The sequence below is a fragment of the Amphibalanus amphitrite genome, unplaced genomic scaffold, assembly GCF_019059575.1.
Source record: "Amphibalanus amphitrite isolate SeventyFive unplaced genomic scaffold, NRLGWU_Aamphi_draft 000706F_arrow, whole genome shotgun sequence".
Taxonomy (NCBI): Eukaryota; Metazoa; Arthropoda; class Thecostraca; order Balanomorpha; family Balanidae; genus Amphibalanus; species Amphibalanus amphitrite.
The window spans coordinates 309,464-330,697 of record NW_024882200.1 but is presented as its reverse complement, the minus strand read 5'-3'; the positions used below and the strand labels follow the sequence as shown (position 1 = coordinate 330,697).

Sequence of the window (21,234 nt, the reverse complement as noted above, 5' to 3'; positions counted from 1 at the left end):
AAAAATGCTAAAAACCTAGTGGTTGTGATGCTAGAAAATAATTGGTTGGGACTCCTTGTGAACGATGTCGGAGCTGATGAATTGGGCTCATGTGCAATTCACACTCGCTTCGCCATCCGTCCCCCCCCCAAAAAAAAAACTTTCGTTTATGAATCTCGGATGGCAGTCTCTCTGATCCGGAGGTGACCAGTGGTAGAAACGGGCCGTCGTTTCCGTGGCCTAATGCGTCAGGTATTACGTCGTGAAAGTTCTCTTTACACATGACTGATGACTTTTATATGTTTGTGGAAGGTAGTTGCGCCCTATATTTAAGGTAATTAATTATTCCAAAATCTTAGTGGGTGAATTCACATCATCATTGGACCGTGAAGTATCTCATGAAGCGTGAAGTCTTTTTTGGAAAAGTTCACTTCTAATGAGCAAGTTGCGTTCTTTTGAATTAAACCGTCTACATTCTGAAGGTTCTTATGATTAAAATTTGAACTATAACAAAAGCATTTAAATCGTAACAGTTTCATTTCATAAGCCGTCGGCATCTGCACAAATTCATGACAATGATCTGTAAGAATGGGCGTCAGTTTCTATAGTCTCGGTGCCCCGCTAAACATCGTTCCATTACATTTATTTATTAGTTTCATTACATTACATTACATTATTAGTTCCATTACATTACGGCCGACTGATGTCGTCATCACTCGGTCGCTGTGTTGGTGTTGGCGCCGCGATATACCGCCCACTCAGCACCAGTCTGTGTTTGTTCAGCGGGGCCGTAGGGCTCACAGGCGTCACAGCCTCACTGCACTGATACAGTGGACTGGGGTGATGGCCATGAATCGCTCGAGAGCGCCGCGATGTGGCCTTGAGACCGGCGGCACCGCAACGAGGCGTTTATTGTGAGAGCCCGGGGCTTCAGTTATCGGCCGGGCTGAGTTGAGCAGAGGCGGGGGACCATCGAGACCCACTAAAGGTGAGGTAGGGAGTTGGAAGCGTAGTCTCACAGTCGCATGTGGTCGTGCCGCTTAGAGGAGAAATGTGCACTTCACGATCTATTTTTGACGTTTTAATTACTTCATTATTGCAATTGACGCTATTTTAGGCTGATTTAATTTTTGTGTTCGATGGCATCTGCTGAGAACCGTGCATTTCGTCAAACAAACCGAATTAAAAAAAGCCAATAAATGCGTTCGAAAGCTTTCATGTTGGCTCGTTCATTTATATGACTCGTCGAAGGGCGACGGCTAGAACTAATACGAGTTTTGTAAAACAAAACGAACATGCAGGTTCAAATACAATGGACGTGGTGCGGTTCGCCACACATTGTGTCCCACATGGTGTGTGCCGCATTTTTACCTGAAATAAGCGTCTCTAAAGCATGTCGTCCTGAGCTAGCTTAGTAAGTTTATCTGTGTCAATAGAATAGACTAGATAGACGGGCCTGCCTGTGTCAAAAGCGACGCCGTAACTGCTTGCTTTAGCGGCACGTGTTTCATGTTTTCATTTTAAAGGCAAACATATTTTATGCAGCACCTTTTCATATCATGCATCGATCTGTCAATGTTGTCTCCCGCTGCGTGAAAGGGGGCGGTAAAACGGTATTCGCTGCCTCAATCCCTGCATTTTAACGGACTGTTCCCCACTCCCGTTGCAGAAATCAGGTCGGTCTGCAATTGCTTAACCACTTCAGCCTGCAGCTGCTGGATCACTCCAGTGCGTTATCCGTAAATCACTGCAAGATACCATGGAGAATGGTAGGTGGCTGACAGTGGCCGGAAAATGTGCTTCAACTGGAGTCCCTACACGTCGAGGTTACGAGTTCATTGTAACGTCCGCATCGGCACTCAAATGATATAACCTTCATGGAAGGACACATCTACCAGCTTAATAGGCTACGATTACCCTCGTAGTATTCCGTCGTTTGGTACCGAAATATTTTCACTGTTAAGAGTCGAAGAGTGAAGGTCGAAAATTGACCAAATCAGTTCAGCAAAGTAATATATTTGCTAGTAAGTGCAGCCTGATTTTATGATAGCTGCACTTACACGGCTGGGTTCGGGAAAAGAGCGTGACTAGGGGTTCCCTATACGTGTATGACATCTCCTGTCCTTGCATGATGGCTGACGTTTCGCTACTCTGCTGGCGTAAAAGACGGCTGATGATGAAAAGACATGACAGGCTCCTGTCCCATCTGATACGGGATTGCTCCATGCTGTCCCACCTTCAACAGGAAGCTCCGTCAAGTGTTCTGATTTCTCGACTTTTGTCAGACTAGTAACATGAGCCGAGTCGTTTTCAGGTGGAGAAAACACGGTGAACATCAAATATTGTTCCCTCGAGGAGGGTTCGCTGAAGGAGATTGAGGATTTAGTGACCGAAAGCTTTGCAAAGGATGAAAACACGTAAGTATCCCATCTACATTTTTTACAGTATGCTTGTTACAACGTACAAAATACTTTTTTTAATGGGAAAAGTCGTTGCTAGTTTCACTCGTGACTCATTATCTGTTTTGAGACTCATTATCTGTTTTAAGACTCGAGGCTCAAAACATGCGTAATGTACGTACGTACATACATGTGTATTGCGCGTTGTAACGTTGCATGCATGGTTGACAGTCATGGCATGGCTGTGTGTTGTCAGTCTGAAGCTGTGTCGGAGCTGCGAGGGCGGCCAGACGGAGGACCATCGTCCCTGGGTGAAGAAGATCATCACTTCACACAACTGGAGTGTCTCTCGACTGGCGGTGGACGCCGCCACGGGCGCGGTGGCTGGCGTCTGCCTGTGTGACATGTCGACCCTCGACCAGCTGACCCGAGCCCTTGAACCCATGGCACAGACCGATTCAGAGGCGTGTCGCCTCACCGCCGCCTTCCTTCATCAACTGGAAGGGGACTACGACCCGTTCAAGGCTCTCGGAGTCAGCAAGGTCCTCTGCCTGAACATGGTGGGCGTGGATAAAAGGTGAGTGACGGGATATGTAGAGGCATTTAGAGCCCGGCAGTCACAATGTCATCCCTGAATTTCGTTCCACCTCGACAGACTCATGTTTTCATGGGTATCAGAAAAAAAAACGATGAGAAAAAGGACCTCACTCTTGCTACAAATCCGGTAAATCTGTGGCACTGCAGGGTGAAGCGAGCTATATTCGTTACTTTTTCGATAGGTGGCGGGCTGGCAGACGAGTCGTATGCAGCGAGATGCGAGGCATTCCGTCCATAGTCGGGTACATTTCACGGCTCATGATACACGATACGTTTTGCCTGTGCTGTGACTGCTACAAAAGAAACGCAGGAAGCTTATTAGAAATTAATCGTTTAGTTCTCCTTTTTACTTAAGGAGAACTAAAATTTCGACAACTATTTAGTAACCGAAGGTTTGTTGTCAATAAAAACACTGTTCTTTAGAATTGTGTTTTTCTATTGAAAAACAAATCTAAGTTCCCTGACAATTTGGCAAAAGCTGCCTTATGCAGAATGTAGATATGTCAATGTTGAATGTTGATCTGCATCTTAGCATTTATCGCGATAGGGTATTGGTAAACTGCTCGCAGGACGTTTGTTCTATTCTCGATGACTTTGGCATTGGTCAACTGCGACCTAAGATGCCTCGAAAAAGATGCAATTACACACAAATGCCGCGAATAAACGATTTTCAGTTAGATGTACTGTATGTTCCGTGATGAGTCTTATGTACGTTTTTTTCAGGTACCGGCGACAGGGCCTATCACTGGAGCTGCGACGCCAGTGCCTGGAGCTGGCCCGTCAGCAGGGCTGCCAGGCGGTCGTCAACTGTGCCACCTCGCCCTTCACTCGCAAGGCGCTCGTCAAGCTCGGCTTCGAGCGGGTCAAGTTCCTGCCCTTCACCCAGTCTGTGCTCGCTGGTGTTGAGAAGGTCGACCTGTCGGGCTGTGGACCCGATGATGGCGGCGCGCTGATGGTTCTCCGGCTGTGAGAGTGATCTGTGATATCACTTATGATCGAATAAGTCATAAGTGTTAGGTAAGGCCCGTTTAATTTGGGATTTTAACCGAACAAAAAATGGGCTATTGTCTGCTTCGATAAAGGTCTTATAGCGACTTTGCCATGTATTAACAGCTTTGTTGTGGTATTTTTTGTTTACTCGTTGGGCAGGGAGAACAGTAGAGACGAGTGCTGGGTGTCACGGTGACAGAGAGGCCACGTCCTTGTAGTCCTGTATGAGAAAACATTTCGTTTATGTTGTTGAGGACCAGATATACCCATTATGTGTAGGTATATTTGAAATATCAAGCTAACCATGCAATCGTTGAGGCACAGTTTCTGAAACATTTACACAAATTACATACAAATAAATGCAGCCTCTATGCCCACTCTTGATTCCCTGAGTCGTAAACCGCCGCTACGGGTACAGGGTGGAAAGTAATTACGCGAACATACTTTTTCGTCTTATAGCAATGGAAAAAGCGGCGGTAACATGAAAATTTCATCTTTTCATATATTCCTATTTATGTGCGATACACTGACAAAGGCGTTCAGGCATAATTGACATGAGCATGTCAAGCTCTGTTGGCCAAAGCTTAGTCCACGCCTCCTGGAGCTGTCTGGTGAGGCAATCGATGTTGGTGGCTACTAGCAGCTCTTAGACGCTCTCCTGAAGAGTCGCCTGGATATTTTTGATCAAATTGGGGTCTGGGCTATTCCCAGATTGACCATTATATACCCAGAAGAAGAACGGGTTCTCAAAGCACCAGTCTTGCGTCTTTTTGGCCGTGAGAGGAAGGACTTTATCAATCATGAAGAAGAGTTTCTTTGCGTCGGGCACAAAAGTGCGCTCAATCATTTGGCCCCTTTTGGTGCATTGCTGGATTAGATAAAGAGACTCGTCTGGAAGGATGTTCCACTAGTTGTATACTTTATTTTTGGTGGCCTTGTTGGTCACTACATGCAATTTTGACACCATCCGGGCGCTCATAACACGCTGATGAGTGTTCCTTTGCCGGATGTTTGAAGGTTGGGACGGGCGGGACGTCGGACGCATCAGCAGCCCCCAACGCGTTGTTCTGCAGGTTTGACGGATGAAAAAGCTTCGAAGATGTCTCACCCAGCCACAAAACCAGCTGCCTGTCCTCCTCTGTTCAGGTTTGGCGGTCTTTAGAAAACTTAAATTGACAATCCTGCTGTTAATTCATGAATTTTGGCCATCTCGATTGTTTGTACGGCTTGATTTTCGAATTTTCACGGATTTATGTATGAATCGTGATATCTTAGATCGGGTACCCGGCCAAAGTAAGCCATTTCGCCTGTTTTCGGGTCGACTGTTGTCGTTTGGTCGCGGAAATGGTGACCACCCATTCGGCGCCTGAATTCGCCGAGGTTTTACTGCCGCCATCGGCTTTGCTTTTTAAGTCCTCTTAAGTTTTATTATGCTTCAACCAAAGGTGTAATTGAGTAATACTGGTGCCGAGACCGTTCCGAGTCCCTTCCGCACCAGTCCAGCCAAAATAATCACAAACGCTTTCCCTGGCAACTTCAAATTGAGCTCTTTGCCCATTTTGGTCTTGAGCAGCGTATGGCGTCAGCACCACTCGAAGCCGAGAGGTGTTGTAGACCTTCCAAGTCATTTTTCAAAGTAAGGTCACTTTTGTTAGATGAGGCGACAACAAACACGACCAGTCATGTTCCATAACAGCCCGCGCTCATAGAAAATCTCCACTGACGGGCGAAATTGTAAGAAAATACATGTTCGCGTAATTACTTTCCACCCTGTACAGCTTAGGCTGAAGTTTCGCTGAAACCTGCAGCATGGTGGAGGTCTCGGAAGACAGAATCTGAATTACACATTATCGGCCTCACGGGCTGATAGACAAAGCATTGCTGACCTTCCAGGGCATCTTCCACATCTTTATATTCGTCTTCAAAGCTTATCTGTAAAGCACGAATAGTTTGGTATTAGACTTCTTTACCAAAGACACCAAAGTATGTTTGAATTAAAAACTGATGCAAGTTTTTGCGTCATATCAGTAGGCTCGATCTTTCTAACTAATGTCCTGTAAAAGGACTGACTATGGAAGCCGGCATTGTAATCATCGAGAGCAGGTGGTATAGTGCATCGGGGGAGGGGTAGTGCGTACCAGACCTAGGGTCGGGAAACGGAGACATCGGCACATCCGTAGAACTCCTCCTGGGGTCCGCAGCCGTCCCTTCCAGTGCCGTCCGGGCAGACTCCCCAGTCGTTGCCAGCGTGGTACCGCCACTGGTGGCAGGACAACATAGAGCAGCATATGTTGAAATACATTATCTGAATAGATTATAGACGAGCCGAAACACGGGGTCAAGACCTGGACAGCACATCAGGAAATGTTTCCGTTGTAACGGAAGCGTTGTAACGTTGTAACATGAGTCATTTAGCTTTTTGTTCAAGGTAGCTATAAGAAAGGCCACTCTCCTTTCCAAAATGTATGATAACTCATCGTCATTTCCTAAAAAAAAACTGGCATTCCCTCGTTATGATGGCGTACCTGGAAGACGCAGTGTTCGCACTCGAGGTCCTCGGGCAGCTGCAGAGTGACGTCGAAGTCGCGCACTTCGTCTGTGATGTAGTAATCAGTCGAGTTTGTTCCGGCCACCGTCAAAATGTGTCTGTAAAACAGTCAGGTGATCGTTACATGAAACGAGCAGCACCAATACGGCAGAAATGACTCCCAGCAGGCTATCAGGCCGTCAACTAGCGATACTCAGCACATTCAGTAGGTATCTATGTACTACATTGTTTTCACTCCAGTGCCTTGAACATCATGAATCCTGAGTCGCATGTGTTGCATTTACAAAAGTATGCCTTCCTTCATTCTGTTCTTATTTTTAGTTGATGCTCTTGCATATATGTGATCGTCTTTGTGCTGTGACATTACGCAAACTTGCAACTAAAGCATCGATGGAAGAGGAAGCGGAACATCTTACTTGTCCAGACATTCCTGCGTGGCCTCCACATCTCCGGAGACGGGGCACATCTTGAACTGGAAGAAGCCCAGGTGGTTGGCCGTGATCTGGACGGTCGCCTTGATCTCCTGTGGGATGTAACAGAGCGATATGGATGAAAACGCGCTGCAAATTTCCAGTGCAATAGACATAGTGGCATAAAGCAGTAGCTAATGTGTGTTTGAATAATTGTAAGCAGTACACAAATACTTCATTGAATGGCATAGGCAAAGACCTGGATAACATTGGCAGTAGAAAAGCCAATGACAAGCGAACATTGTGGCGAAGCTTTCAGCAAAATAATATGTTATGCCCCATCGCTCAACAAATGGTGAATCGTTCCTTCTTTCAACGTCCCCTTTTTCGAGTTACTGGAAGACAGTTTGATATCGCATTCTGCGATCCATTGGCATCGTCCTCACCTGACCGACGGCGTAGTTGCGGACGATGATGCCCTTGTAGTAGGGTCCTCCGATCTCGTGTGTGCGCGGCTGGGGCTCATCGTAGGCGTCACCACAGATACCGCACTTGCCGCCCTGGGTATCGTATTGGTGCTGCCAGAAGAGAAAAGAGGATGATCTTTAGATGACATCACATGCAATATCTAATTGCCAAAGAAAGTTTGACTGTCAACCGTTTTATAGCTGTTTAAAGCACGAGTCTTAAGATGTGAGCGAATCAGTGGCTTTGTGAGCGGGGAGCGGGAGTCAGAACCCACCAATTACATACAGGTTCGTCATTTCCATATACGGCAGCTGTATGTAAAAGGATGTACATTTTTGGGTCGGGCCTCCCAATCCTAAAGCCATGGCGGAGAGCCTGGAGTAAATGACCTAACTCGCCTAAGAGGCACTCTGTTTCCGTCCCTTCCCAACAGCCCTGTGTTTATACCCCAACCTGGTTTCTCCTGCACGAGTCTGAGATGTCGCTGAGCCGGTGGCGTCTCGGTTGTGTGCAGTGTGATTACCTATCTCATCCTCCTCGTTTGGCATTGACACACCGATAAGCACTGAATGGCAGTCAGCAACGGCTCCACGAGGTACGGACTGTGGATTTAGAATGGGTGTTGTCTAACATCCGGGCAATTGACAAATTATACATACAGATGTTGTCTCGTAGCCAGGCTGTGTGACTGATGTGTCTTTATTACTACAAATGTGATCCGATTGGTCTACATGTATGTATGTCTGCGTAATGTATGACTCAAGTGCCTGTGTGATTGAGGATCTTGAATGACTGAGACGGTTATGTGACCGAGGATCTGTCCTAAGTATGTGTCTCAAACGCCTGTTGTATGATTGAAGCACCTGAATGGTGCAGGCACCTGATTGAGGTCTGTGTAACTGAGGCCGTACTCACGCTCTTTCCACCGCAGAAGAGCTGGTTGTCGTTGTAGTCGGGTGGAGTGTCGTATCCGACTCGCCACATGGTGGCACGGCACGGAGGGTTCATAAGACGGCCGTGACCGGACACCTGCACCGCCTGTATCATGGAGAGCGGTGTCAGAGGGTACGGGGGCAGGTACGGACGGAGGTGCAGGTATAGACGCAGACACACAGACACACTTGTGCAGCCAGCGCCGCACGGAATGGCGTCGTCGGTAGGAGCATGGGATGCACACTACACAGCTAATTACACACAGGCACATATCACAGACAATCATGCACACTAATGCACAGGTTAATGAAACACGGATATGCGAATGTGCCTTTAAACAGAAACACAGAGATGCGACAATTTATTCACAGTTTGTTTTACATATTGCTGCAAGTACCAGAAAATTAGAAATAGCTTTCGCTGATATCGTTACCTAGTCTAAAAAAAATGTTTTTATGTTTTTGTGTACTATACATACAGCTAGCTGCGACGTAAACAATGTCATTGATTGTATCAATGGTTTACTGGTGTATCAAACAATATTCTTGTTTGCACTATTTACGGTTTAAATTTTAAGTATGCCTCACTCGTCTCTTAACCCGCGCCCCACTGGGATCTGCGTATAACGCGCCCTGGGGGGTGGGGGGCTATTCATAGCCCCCCCCCCCTCTTAACTCCGAAACTACTGGGCCGATCGTCAAAATTCAAACGACATCTGATACTCCCGAGAAAAAAAACTGTAGAACGAAACCTAATTTCGTTGACCTCGATATCACCGATGACGTCACAGGTCAGGTCAAAGTAAAAATTAAATTATCGATGTTTGACTTACTTATATTTCGGGATCTGGCCGCCGTCTTGCAAGTCATATCAGGCTTTTGGTTTACACACTCGTGAACAGATGCTTTAGGTACCCTGAGGGTACCAGCTTTGTACTTTAATTTTCAGGTCAGGGCAGGTCATCACAGGTCACGGAAATCTTATACCATGCGTCGGTCACGTGACACATGTTTTAAGGTCCATTTCGGCCATAGATTTCGAATTCGATGTCGTTTATGTCATTCGAGGTCATTTTGAGCTTAATTTAGCTTAGGTCAGGCCACTTTCAGGTAAAAAAGGTAAAAATTTTTAGTTGAAATTTTTCAACAAAAAAAAAAACGCGTCTATCGGATGCAGTTTGAGTTCAGAAACACGACGGTGCTATTTATATTGGTGTACCATGTCAAATATGTACTGAAAAATTGATTTGAAAAATTTGTAAGGGTGAAATTTTTGCTATAATGCGTATAACCTGGCCATTTTTAAGATATCTGGCTAAAACTTGCTAGAGTAAATTATAAGCATATGTTCTATCACATATATTCCGGTTTTTTCGAAAAGTCAAAACTTTTAGAAAAAAAGAGATAAAAATATAAATTTTCAATTTTAATATATATTATTTTCAAAATTTTCAAAATTTTGAAAATCTGAGATAACAGCTTGATAGCGCAGTTTATTCTGAGTCCTCTCATGCAAAGAAATTGGATCTAGCTTGAAAACTGAGCTCTTGGGAGCGATTGCCGTGGTTCAATGTTTTGCGTCGAAATCGGCCGAACATGACGTCACTCTGACGTCATTTTCGGCCGACCTATGGCAGCTACGAAATTTATATTTTGACACAAGATGTCACATTAATGCAGCCAAAGGTAATGAAAGTTTGACGTCGATATGTTAAGCGGTTTACAAGTTATTGCAGAAAAACGGGAGGGGGCTATGAATAGTCCCCTCCCCAGTGGGGCGCGGGCTAAGCATTTCAATGAAGTGACCTCCAACATTTTTTATATAATGCTCAGGTTTACACTATTACGGATGACTTACCATATACGCGGACACCAAAAGAAGGGCAGCGATAGACTTCATCTGGAATGGGCAGCATTATTAGAAGTGTCTAGATAAAAGAGAACACAGCGAGCAACACAAACGCGGGTGCTTCTCGATCTCACTCCGCAACGGTCCCATTTCTTACATCACATATTTCATGACGCCCACCAAGCCCGTTGCGCAGCTGAATATTAATTAAAAAATAGAACTCTTAGCCGTTTCGCCGAAAATAGACCAAACATTGTCAGCGCCAGCCCCCCTAAGCATTTACCTATATATAGATGTCCCATCAAAAATAAGAGGAAACTTGTGGATTTAAGAGAGTCGAAATGCAACGGGTGACAAAGATCTGTGATCGAATATACCCAAATTTTGCTAATTTGTCATTTTATTCAGATTATATTGAGGATTCGGTCAATCAAATATGAAACTTATGGATCATCAACTACTTCTCAAACAAAGGGGTGCTTGGAGTTTGCGTTAGTGACCTTATCCTTGTTGATAGGTACTAAAAATGTAGTCCCCAAGAAAACGTCTCAGACAATTTGAACACAACAGACAATACCACATATTCTAAGCAAGCTTCTTCACCAGGCCATTCGAAACCGGCAAAATATCCATCTTTATGATAATGATCAGTTTTGATGGTTTGTCTTCATAACATTGTAAAGAGATTTCATCACCGCAATGAGATTCAATGTTTTGAATTGTCTTCAATCGACAATAGACTACAGGAAGTAGCCCAAATAGACATTAGGCTACTAAAATTATTTTCGAGGGTAATTTGCTCAACCAAGTGATGACCATAAGGAGCTGCTGAAGTGTTTTCAATGCCTAATGAGTCCCTGGGCACAGGTAATTATGACGTTTGTATCAAACACCAAACTTCGGTATTACCAACGATTCGATGCTACAATTACTAGCCAGAGAAATGTCAGCTTACATAATCATAACCCGCGCACCGACGGGGGTCTGCGCCAGCTTCGCACCGACGGGGGGGGGGGCGGATGACCGCCCCCCCCCCCCTGAGATCTCGAGAACGAAGCAAGATAGCGACAAGCGGTAAACGGCATCGGATACGCACGGCCAAGATCTACAATTTTTACTAAGGTCATTTTCAGGTCAGGTCAAAGATGACGTCACAGGGGTCCAAAAAGTCAAAATGGCGGCGCTAGATATGGAGAGAGTTTTTCTCGAATAACTTTCGAATTAGTCAAGATAGGAACAAACTGAGGGCATCATCGTGATCCTCTCGTCAATCCGCATCGAATGATATATATGTTGACCTCGAAAGGTCAAGGTCAAAGGTTGACCTCAGGTCACGTGACCTCGAGGTCATCATGTATATCATTCGATGCGTCTTGATGAGCTGAACACAATGAGACCATCCACGCGTCTGTACCTTGTTCCTGTACGGAGTTATTGGCCAAAAACCTTTGGTGACCTTTGATGACGTCACATGACCTCACAGCTGCCCAACAGCAAAACAGACCTCAAGGTAGTGAAGGTTGATCGTATATGAAGTCATGCATGGTATATGGGGCCATTCCGACCCGTTTTAGTGGTAAAAACAGGGAGTTGATTTTTCCCCCATTGACTTATAATGGGGAGGTCGCGAAATTGACCTGACCTTAGGTCACCGATATCAAAATTCCGAGATATACAAATTGTAGCTACTAATGACCTAATAATATCCTGCGACTTTCAAAGGCCTCCGAAATCTACTGTAGCTCTGGCATGGTGACAAAGTTGCAAAAAAGTGACTTGAGGTTGGGTCATTCAAAGTGACCTGGTGACCTGACCTTTAAAGGTAGGAGGTTCAAACTTGCACACCATGTGTAAAATTGATGAGGTTATAGTCATACCAAATTTCGATTCGCGAAAAACCTCAGGGGGGGCGGATATCCGCCCCCCCCGTCGGTGCGCGGGATAACATTCCATACGGCACTTATAAGAATACCGTCGCGTGGTTTTAGCAGAAAGTTTGTTTCTTACGATATTTTCGCTTGGTAACGAGACATAAGTCGTTTACAGTATCGGTGTACTCACATTGGATTAGTGAAGACCTCGGTGATCCAAAAGGGGTTCCTCGAGCCCACCTTCTTCAGCCTGTCACACGGTCTACTACGGAACTAAGCGGCCGCACTTGGCGTTCGATATAATATCCACCGCCCGTATCCGGATCGCCACGTAGTCAGGTGGCCAGTTCTCATCGGATATTGGTCCGCACCAATACATATCGGAGAATTCTGATAAAACTTCAGATGACGCATATGCTCCGGTGATTCTAGCCAGCGTTCCCTTGTAAGGTTTTCCTTGTAAGGTTTTCTGTCACAGTTGTTGTCAATTTCGACATCAAACCTGAAGTCATTTTAGGACTCATATTGCGGAGACGTTTATTGCTTGTGGAGGTGGTATTCACTTGATATGATTTTATTCAAATACATATTCGCATGTGATACAGTCTGCTCGTTTAATCAACGTCCTGTTTGAGCGGATAGGATATGAGGCCCCAAATGAGTTAGAAGTCACTTAACTTTGACCCGTTCAGCACATAAGCACACTTCCTTCACTAACTATATGACTTCTTAGAAGCACATGCTTATGTAATTTTCCCGGCATTTCTGAATGCATCTTTATTTAAAAGACAATTTCAAAAACAGGCTTTGCTCGTTAAAACACAAACGAGGACTGCTAGCTCGATGGGTATAGCTAACTGGTCTGCAGCACAGAGCTCGATTTCTGCATTGCCATCCACATCACAAACGGCATCCTTATAGGGCCTTTTATTGTAGCTGAAATTAATTGAAATGAAGGTCTTAGATCTTAGAAAGCTCCAGCCTATCTCTCGTCTCATCCAATCGAGCTGCAACATCAGCATAAAATACAGTCATCAAAGCCTAGCTCAGTAGCTCTCATTAGCAAAATTACAAATTGTGAAAGCGAAAAAAGCAACAATCGAAACATCGACGCGCGTTTTCTTGAGCCCCATCAAAACTCAGTTTCACATTTCCTCAACTCGCAAATACAGTATGTGGCAGCATCCAGTACATACATTTAAAGCTAAAATACATTCATTCAGCTACGATTAACTAATAAGATAAGCTAGACCCGAGAGGCATCTATATGTAATATGTATGTATCTCACTCCAGATGATCTCTAAAGGCCGCCCCACACTGGACCTCGCATGCGGGTTGCGAGTTTGCGGGTTTTGAGTTTGCGGACATAATACTAATTCATAGAGTGATTAGACCGTTCCCTTAGGTAACTCCATGAATGCAGTGAAGCCGGTACACCTTCAGAACATTACATGTAGTCGCAATACCAGCGCAACGAACCAAAATTCGACTCCAAAGAAAAAGCCCGCAAACCTTGCAGAACTCGCAGACCTCGCAGCGAGGAAAATCGAAAGTTGACTCAAAATCAACTTTTGGAATGCGATTCAAGGTGGATCGCAAGCTAAAAACATGCAGACTCGCTTGTTAGATGGTAGTGTGGGTCACTCAGCTTAGATTGTACTTAACTGCGACGTAAACCCGCAGTTAAAACTTCCGCAGGTCACTTATCAATTTTAAAGAAACCCAAAAACATAAAAACTCGCAACCCGCATGCGAGGTCCAGTGTGGGGCGGCCTTTAAGCTCCCCTGAAGTCACTTTTATAGCCGGCGAACCATCAGAGCGGCTCCATCGTCGGGTCCACAGCCCGACAGGTCGACCTTCTCAACTCCAGCGAGCACCGACTGGGTGAATGGCACGAACTTCACCCGCTCAAAGCCGAGCTTGGTGAGAGCCTTGCGTGTGAACGGTGAGATAGCGACGTCGACAACAGCTTGGCAGCCCTGCTGACGACCCAGCTCAAGGCACTGACGTCTGAGTTCAAGTGATATGCCCTGACGGCGATACCTGAAAGTTTACAGTAAGATCTCTCAGAAAAGCACATATGTCGCGTGAGTGAGTCATAACATTTAAACTCCAAAACTATAAATATGCGGCAAATACACATACCCAAGCAATGCGTCGTAGTGCAATGTCTAACATAGTAACAAAATACTTTAGAGACTCTAGACTCTACAGACAGGTAACGAGCTCGAAATACAGCCTCACACGCTACTTACCTCTCGTCCACGGCCACCATGCTCAAATAGAGAGCCTTGTCCACTGCCAGAGCTTTTAGCACATCGTAATCGCCCTCTATCTGGTGAAGGTAATTAGTAAGGAGGCGGCACGCCTCGGTGTCGCATTGCATCAGGGGTTCGAGAGACCGGGTCGGGCGGTCAGCTGTGAATATGTCACAGAGGCAGACGCCGGCCACCGCGCCTGTAGCGGCGTCCACCGCCACTCGCGAGACTCTCCAGTCGTGTGTGCTGATGACCGCCTTCACCCAGGGACGATGGTCCTCCGGCTGGCCGCCCTCGCAGTTCCGACACAGCACCAGACTGGCAACACGCAACGGGGTCGGCTGGTATTAGACTGACAATTAAGGGTATATGTAAAAGGTACTATACACCGGCAAGTATATATAAAAAAATAATAATTCTCAAAACATACTGAATCGATTAATGGTGTGAGCAACATATTTGAAGAAAAGCATAACCAAAATTATGCTTTGAAATTATCGTCTTGCATCACAACAGAGGCTAACATTGATGCATGTATTGTATTGCATTGTATTGCACATTCAAGAGCGATACACATTCTCAAATTGCGTGGCGATTACTGCTCATGCTTGTAATCTACACGATGTAAGTAGTATAAAAGTGAAGCACTCACAAGCTTGCATCCTTCGCAAACCCATGTGTCAGCAAGTCTTCGATTTCTTTCAGCGGGGCGTCCCCGAGAGAACAATACTTAATCTTCGCTGTGCTGTCTCCGCCTGTGAACTCGAAACGTCAGTCTCAGACGCCGTGCAAACCTGATCGGTCGTCAACGGGGACTGGTCAGTGGTCAGTGGTCACTGGTCAGTAGGCACTGGTCACTGGTCAGTTATCAGTAGGCAGTGGTCAGTGGTCAATGGTCGGTGGCCAGTGATCAGTGGTCAGTGGTCACTGGTCAGTGGCCAGTGGTCAGTGGCCAGCCAACAAGTAGCACAGATGCCGCCCGCGCGTGCCTTCACACGTAATCATGTGTTTCTTCCCAATTATATAAATAGATGATGAGGCTATCGTACGCCGTTTGCATTTGTATAATTAGCCAACTTTTGGTTTTTGAGTTCGTAGAGTGTCAAAACCCTTTTCCTCAACGGTGAGCAGGGTCCAAATTGCAGGGTCTAGAGCAGTCCTACAGGCCTGGCAAGATTTGAACGGCACTCGATAGCCTCATCAGATATGAACTTGTGAAAACATTCAGTTACCTACCATGAAGCACTAACATTGCGACGGACGCCTTTTTATTGGTAAACATATTTTATCAAAAATTGCCCTATGGATAAAAAACTGGTAATAACGCCGACCATAGACCTCTGTACACCGTGTACAGAGGTCTATGCGCCGACGTTTATGGGTATTATTTGGTTTTTGTTTAGAATATCCCCCGTCACTTACCGTTCTCCATGGTATATCAGTTGTACAGAAAATACAGGACGAAACGAAGCAGATGCTGCAGACCACAGCAACGCGGATATTGCAAATGAATTTATTTATCCTCCGGATATTCTACTGGAACCTGCAATTAAGAAAGCAATGGCCATAAGAAGTATAACACAATGCACAAGCTAAGCTACGCGATAGCGTGATCTCATCGCATTGTTGCCGTCATATTACCTCGATTTCCCCATCTTTCAGACTCTCCGAGCCACTTGAACTTGGCAAAGCATGTTAGTAAAATCGTACATGGATCACAAGGGATCACATGCCATTCGCCGTACCCATCCAGGTTATACTGCATTCGACCTCGGCCATGTTCAGTCTGGCTTGATGTTTATCTGACCCTTGTCAAGAGATCATAGCTTACATTCGACAGCACTTGGACGTGTACTGTACAGCTATTTATAGTGATTGGATGAAGTGTTTATCCAAGAATAACTAAGATGGTACATGCTCGAAAGTAAACGCTCGACTACATTAGGTATCTGACCCGTAGTACTATAGCGAATGTTAACATACCCGTTGCCCAGTACCGACCACATGGCCATGCGCTGTGACGTTTAAACTGTACCGGCACGTTGCACCCGAAGTGATGAGTGCTGATGGGTGTGCCGGTACAAAGAGATCTGTTTACAAGATGTGCCAGTGCCAGTGTCGTACCAAGGCACCCCACTCGCTGGCTAAGAAGGCCTTATCTGACGAAATCACCTACCGAAGTTCATCGGTAGCTTTAGGTGCAGAAAGTCACTGGCGAATCAAGAAAAGTGACTTGAGATGCTGTGGGGTGGTGGCCTAGGAATTTTCCCAAAAAAAGTTCTCCTTTTGTTTTCGCTCCCTTTCATTATGCCCTGCGGTGCAGTTTATGACAAGCGTTTCCCAGTAAAAGCGTTTAAAAATTTTGTGTAACATAGGGTAGTGTGGGGTAATTTGAACATATTTTTACGTCTTCTCCGTTGTACCAAATTCCAGCTCAACCCTGCATGAAGAAAAACTGTTTCAGTAGCGCATGTGTCACTTGCTTTCACCATGCAAGCCTCATTTTTGGACGAGCCGAGCATACCTTGAATAGCATAGCATCACTTCTCCACCAAGTCACGGTGTGTTCAAATTGCCCCACCGTGGGGTAATTTGAACATACTGTCTTTACCTGCCATGAAAAAGATAGTCTCGCCAGCACCGGTGTTGTTTGACCGATACACAAATAGGCAGAGCAATTCTAAAATTACCATCACTTGAAAAATCAACACAACAACAAAAATAAGAGTTGCAGAGTATCAATATCTGCACGCTGCACACCGGTCAGTTGACAGAATTCGCCTCTCTTCAATTAACAGAACGTCTATCATCTCCGTTCGATAAAACTCTACCAAACCTTACTTCATCTGTTATAGTGGTGTCAATCGGAACCTGGACATTCGGAGTTCCGATTCTTTATAATGTCCAATTCAGAATTGATTGCACAAAGGTATAGAAGTCTGGACAACGTTGGACGATGGCCTGCCACACTTAAGCATTTTTATCAAGTAATCGTGCGTAGCATTGATTGGCGAATGGAAAGCTTGTTAAGCTCTCAATATAATGAACACTTTTCGGCTGGTAAAATTACATGATAAGCAATATAAATGACGGTTTTGAGTGTTGATAGCTGCATAATTTTCGGACATATTTGGACAAATAGTTGACTTTAACATTTTTGGACGGAAAATCAACGAAAATGCCAGACATTAGACGGATATTAGACGTAAATTTTCTAAAACTGGCATCACTTATCTGCTACTGCTTTGGGTAAAAAATATTGGCAAAAAAAAACTGGGAGCGTTGTTTTTTCGGAGCTATCCCTGTCTTCATTGAAATTCTCACACTATGTTCAAATTACCCCACGCTAAAAGTTATTTTGCAATTTTTTAAAAACAGGGTTCCAAAGCAAATTTCTTGGATTGAAGGCACTGATTAGGTCATTGTACAACAAAAGCCGTTGCGTATTAGGCGCTAGCAATGCAAGATTTTGCGCTGCAATGAAGTTGCAATGACGTGTTGTTAGGCGTTTATCCTTGCGAAATTGATTTTTTACACTGTGCGTCAACATCTTCATTCCCTGAAACTTTAAACCCCGTTCATATGATAGCCCTTTTAGTTACGATAATTTCTCTCATTGGTCTTATTGTCATGCCACTTATGGATTTTCCGTAATTTTGTGTTATTCACACTATGTTCAAATTGCCCCACATGTTCAAATTACCCCACCCTACCCTATTGCACAGAATGTTTGTTTTAGGAGCGGATGGAGATGCATACCTAAGCATAATCCAAATCAATACCAACTTCGAGATCGTTTCTATGGTACCTGCATGCATCCAGTTCTGACTAAAATGCAATCCTGACTACATACATAATTTTACGACATATTAGAGCATATTAAATTAACCCGCGAGTTGCTGGGGGGGGGGGCGTTAACCGCCCCCACTTTTTTCGCCGGGCCATAGCATAAAAACGGCGCGCCGCAGGCGCGCCAAATTTTGGGTACCTGTAGGGAATTGATTGAAGTTTATTGTGTCAAAGTTTAAAAAAAATCGGTCGAAAATTTTTTGAGATATCGAGGTTTTAGTGACGTCATGATTTCTGAGTTTTCGACCAAAAATGGCATATGTTCAAAAAATCATATAAAATCACAAAATAGACATATAGACATGCCGTAAACGCCATTAGACTGCCAATACCATGAAAATCAAATGGCTATCTTCGATTATTGATTATAGTTCCGCATTTTCCAAAATCTTGAACTGAATCTTGGCAATTTCTCGTGACTACTTCACGACCATGATACATGAATTTCTTAAATTGAACTTTTTTAGCCAAACACGTACACATATGATAAAATAAATGTCACCATCGTGTTCTACGCCCCAAATTACCCATAAAACATGTGTCACAGGCTGCGAATATCAGTTTTTATTTTCGGGGATGTGTGCCTGCCCGGTTGACCTGACCTTGACCCTGACCTATGCTTGACTGACCCCTGCATGGAGCTGACACTCTTGTAGGCCTTATATGATGGATTGTGCACCGTTTTGACAGAGTTTATGACGAGAGGCGCCCATTGCGAAGTCCTGAAGTCCATGCTACTGAAAGCCCGATTTCAGGTGTTTGACCTGACCTTGACCTGACCTGTGACCTCAAAATTCAACTTTAAAGTACTCATCTGAAGCGTCTCGTCGCGTTCTTTCGTTTGCCGCCTCGTGCGTTTCGCTGCGCCTATTGGTTCTCGAGTTATCGGCTGGGGGCGTTTAACGCCCCCCCCCCCCCCAGCAAACGGTGGGTGGCGAAATACCCCAGCAACTGCCGGGTTAACCCTCGCCCGTAAACGGTGTTTTGCCACCTTCGCCCATGCAGGGGGGGTTGGTGCGACCCCCCCCCTGGCGTTTGCAAACGGAGCGTCGTAGAGCTTAGCGGAAAAGACCAACGGATTGCTCTCAACGAGATCTCGCGATTGGTGATATATTTTTTGTCCTAGGTCAACATTTGACCTACTTATGACCGGTCAAAGGTCAAATTTTCGGAAAAATCTAACTTTTTCAGATTTCCGGGCCGATTGCGGCAAAACGGTAAGAGATGTCGACTTGAAACCTTCACTATCGTGATCCTTGATCAATTCTCTATCGTTTGGTGTGTATTTTGATGTCATAGCTCTAAAAATGATGCGTTGGGAGCATCGGAAGTCTGCAAGGTCATTCCTGTCAACGGACATTGTGCCAATGTCAAATCAGCCAATTGTGATTCTAAACAATCCATCAGTGTGTCAGGTCAGTCGGCATTTATACCAATGTGAAGCAATCTCCAATTTAGCGTAAATCTGGCCGGAGGTTGTTCCCCTTATGACGTCATAACTCCGTGACCTGACATGACCTTGACAAAAAATACCAAAAGTTGCGCAAAGGATGCCCCATGGGGTACTGAAAATTTGAGCAGGCTATCTGAAACGGTTCGGCGTGTAGCTAAGAAAAACCTCAGGGGGGGGTTGCACCAACCCCCCCCCCTACATGGGCGAGGGTTAAGTCTCATAAAGTTTAATTTGCTTTTCACTTTCTTTAATTTGCATGAGAGTTGTTTAAAACCATGTATATATATGATATTATGTAGTGTACACTCATTTCACTTGATAGCAGCGATTAGGCCTTAAATTTTCGTTTATGGTGGCTTCTCTGCATTTGACGCTATAAACACAAATCAAACAAACATTTCACTTATTAATCCTTAGCTTACAAAATGTTTCGGGATCGCCGAAGCAACGAAGCATCAAACGATTGAAGTTTGAAGTGACAAAACCATATTTGGCAGTTTTAGCAGAGACCTTGTACTTACATAATACAGAAATATTTCATAGGAGATATTGATTATGCTTTTAAGGAATTTATTTACTCTTCACCTACATGTACGTACAAGCGTAAATAATTAGCCTAGTTCTTACTGTCCAAGTTAAAGTACATAAAAATGGCTTATTATCATAACTCTCAGAAATAAGGGATCACAATTTCCATTCCAACATAAATATGGAAACCAAACATAGACCCAGTTCTGGGCTAACTGATCGATTTATGCTCTGAGGCCATTATTCTATGAAAATCTTGGATCTACGGGACATTTTTCAATGCCTGGTGGTAACATGTTTGTGCTAGATTATAAGAAGTACATACCTACTGTAACAATGATATTTTTCGTTTGTTTCACACAAAGAAGTTTGCATGGATAAAAATGGGTTGCTAAAGTGTCTTACGGAATGACGCATTAAGAGCAAACATAGAATAATCATAAACAAAGTATTTTCATCGACTCTATTTAATATTCCAGCGACAATTTTAACAGAAGCATTTCAACGTCAATTTCTTTAAAAAAAAACTCATCTAAACCACAAAATTTATAGAAATTTATAATAAAGATAAAGTGACGCAATGTCATAAGAATTTAGAGAAATGCACTGATCTCCTCTTAACAGGACCACGAGCCCCATGAGATCGAGTTCCACTCACAACTTACCCTCAGTGGACCCACGGAGTACTGACTCTTCTCAACAGCGTCTCGCCGATATCTGAAGCCGCCCTTGCAAACAACCATGTGTATACATCTGCATTCTGTACGTCACACATGCTGCTCTTTCCAAGGCCATGTTGACTTTGTTGAGGCCCTTGAACGACTGGCACCGATACAGGGCATTTCGCTGGGTCGACGATAGGTGCTTCGAAATCGACGCCTAAAACAGGTACATATGTCGGACACACCTTGAGATGCATGAAGGAATAAACAATGCGCGATCTATGGGAAGATTGTGTGTTGTGTTGCTCGCCTAATAAAATGTATAAAAAAGTCAAACAAGTATTGAGCGCTAAATCAACTTCACGTTTCTTTATTTTGGCACGACATGACTTTAATATGAGAAAATCTTAGACTGATTGATCCAGGAAAATCAAATAAG

General features: G+C 44.5%; 3 protein-coding genes across 4 annotated transcripts; 1 reads left to right on the top strand and 2 right to left on the bottom strand.

Moving 5' to 3' along the window:
* Positions 1–745: 745 nt before the first annotated feature.
* Positions 746–4,342, top strand: LOC122364904. The gene is made up of 5 exons (XM_043335711.1): positions 746–967; positions 1,649–1,748; positions 2,294–2,396; positions 2,635–2,955; positions 3,699–4,342. The coding sequence occupies exons 2-5, from the start codon at positions 1,739–1,741 to the stop codon at positions 3,943–3,945; spliced, it is 681 nt and encodes a 226-aa protein (XP_043191646.1). The 5' UTR covers positions 746–967; positions 1,649–1,738; the 3' UTR covers positions 3,946–4,342.
* LOC122364905 lies at positions 4,231–12,308 on the bottom strand. 2 transcript variants are annotated; one of them, XM_043335712.1, is made up of 8 exons: positions 12,234–12,308; positions 10,182–10,223; positions 8,307–8,429; positions 7,370–7,501; positions 6,930–7,036; positions 6,491–6,611; positions 6,104–6,225; positions 4,231–5,897 (listed from the first exon to the last, which is right to left on the bottom strand). In XM_043335712.1, the coding sequence occupies exons 2-7, from the start codon at positions 10,221–10,223 to the stop codon at positions 6,109–6,111; spliced, it is 642 nt and encodes a 213-aa protein (XP_043191647.1). In that variant the 5' UTR covers positions 12,234–12,308; the 3' UTR covers positions 4,231–5,897; positions 6,104–6,108. The 2 variants fall into 2 exon arrangements, with proteins under 2 accessions (XP_043191647.1, XP_043191648.1); XM_043335713.1 differs by having other exon boundaries at positions 5,747–5,897; positions 6,109–6,225.
* A 1,509-nt stretch (positions 12,309–13,817) lies between these two features.
* On the bottom strand, positions 13,818–20,875 carry LOC122364899 (arylalkylamine N-acetyltransferase-like 2). The gene is made up of 5 exons (XM_043335701.1): positions 20,799–20,875; positions 15,726–15,846; positions 14,956–15,058; positions 14,301–14,621; positions 13,818–14,088 (listed from the first exon to the last, which is right to left on the bottom strand). The coding sequence occupies exons 2-5, from the start codon at positions 15,733–15,735 to the stop codon at positions 13,842–13,844; spliced, it is 681 nt and encodes a 226-aa protein (XP_043191636.1). The 5' UTR covers positions 15,736–15,846; positions 20,799–20,875; the 3' UTR covers positions 13,818–13,841.
* Between the last annotated feature and the right edge of the window lie 359 nt (positions 20,876–21,234).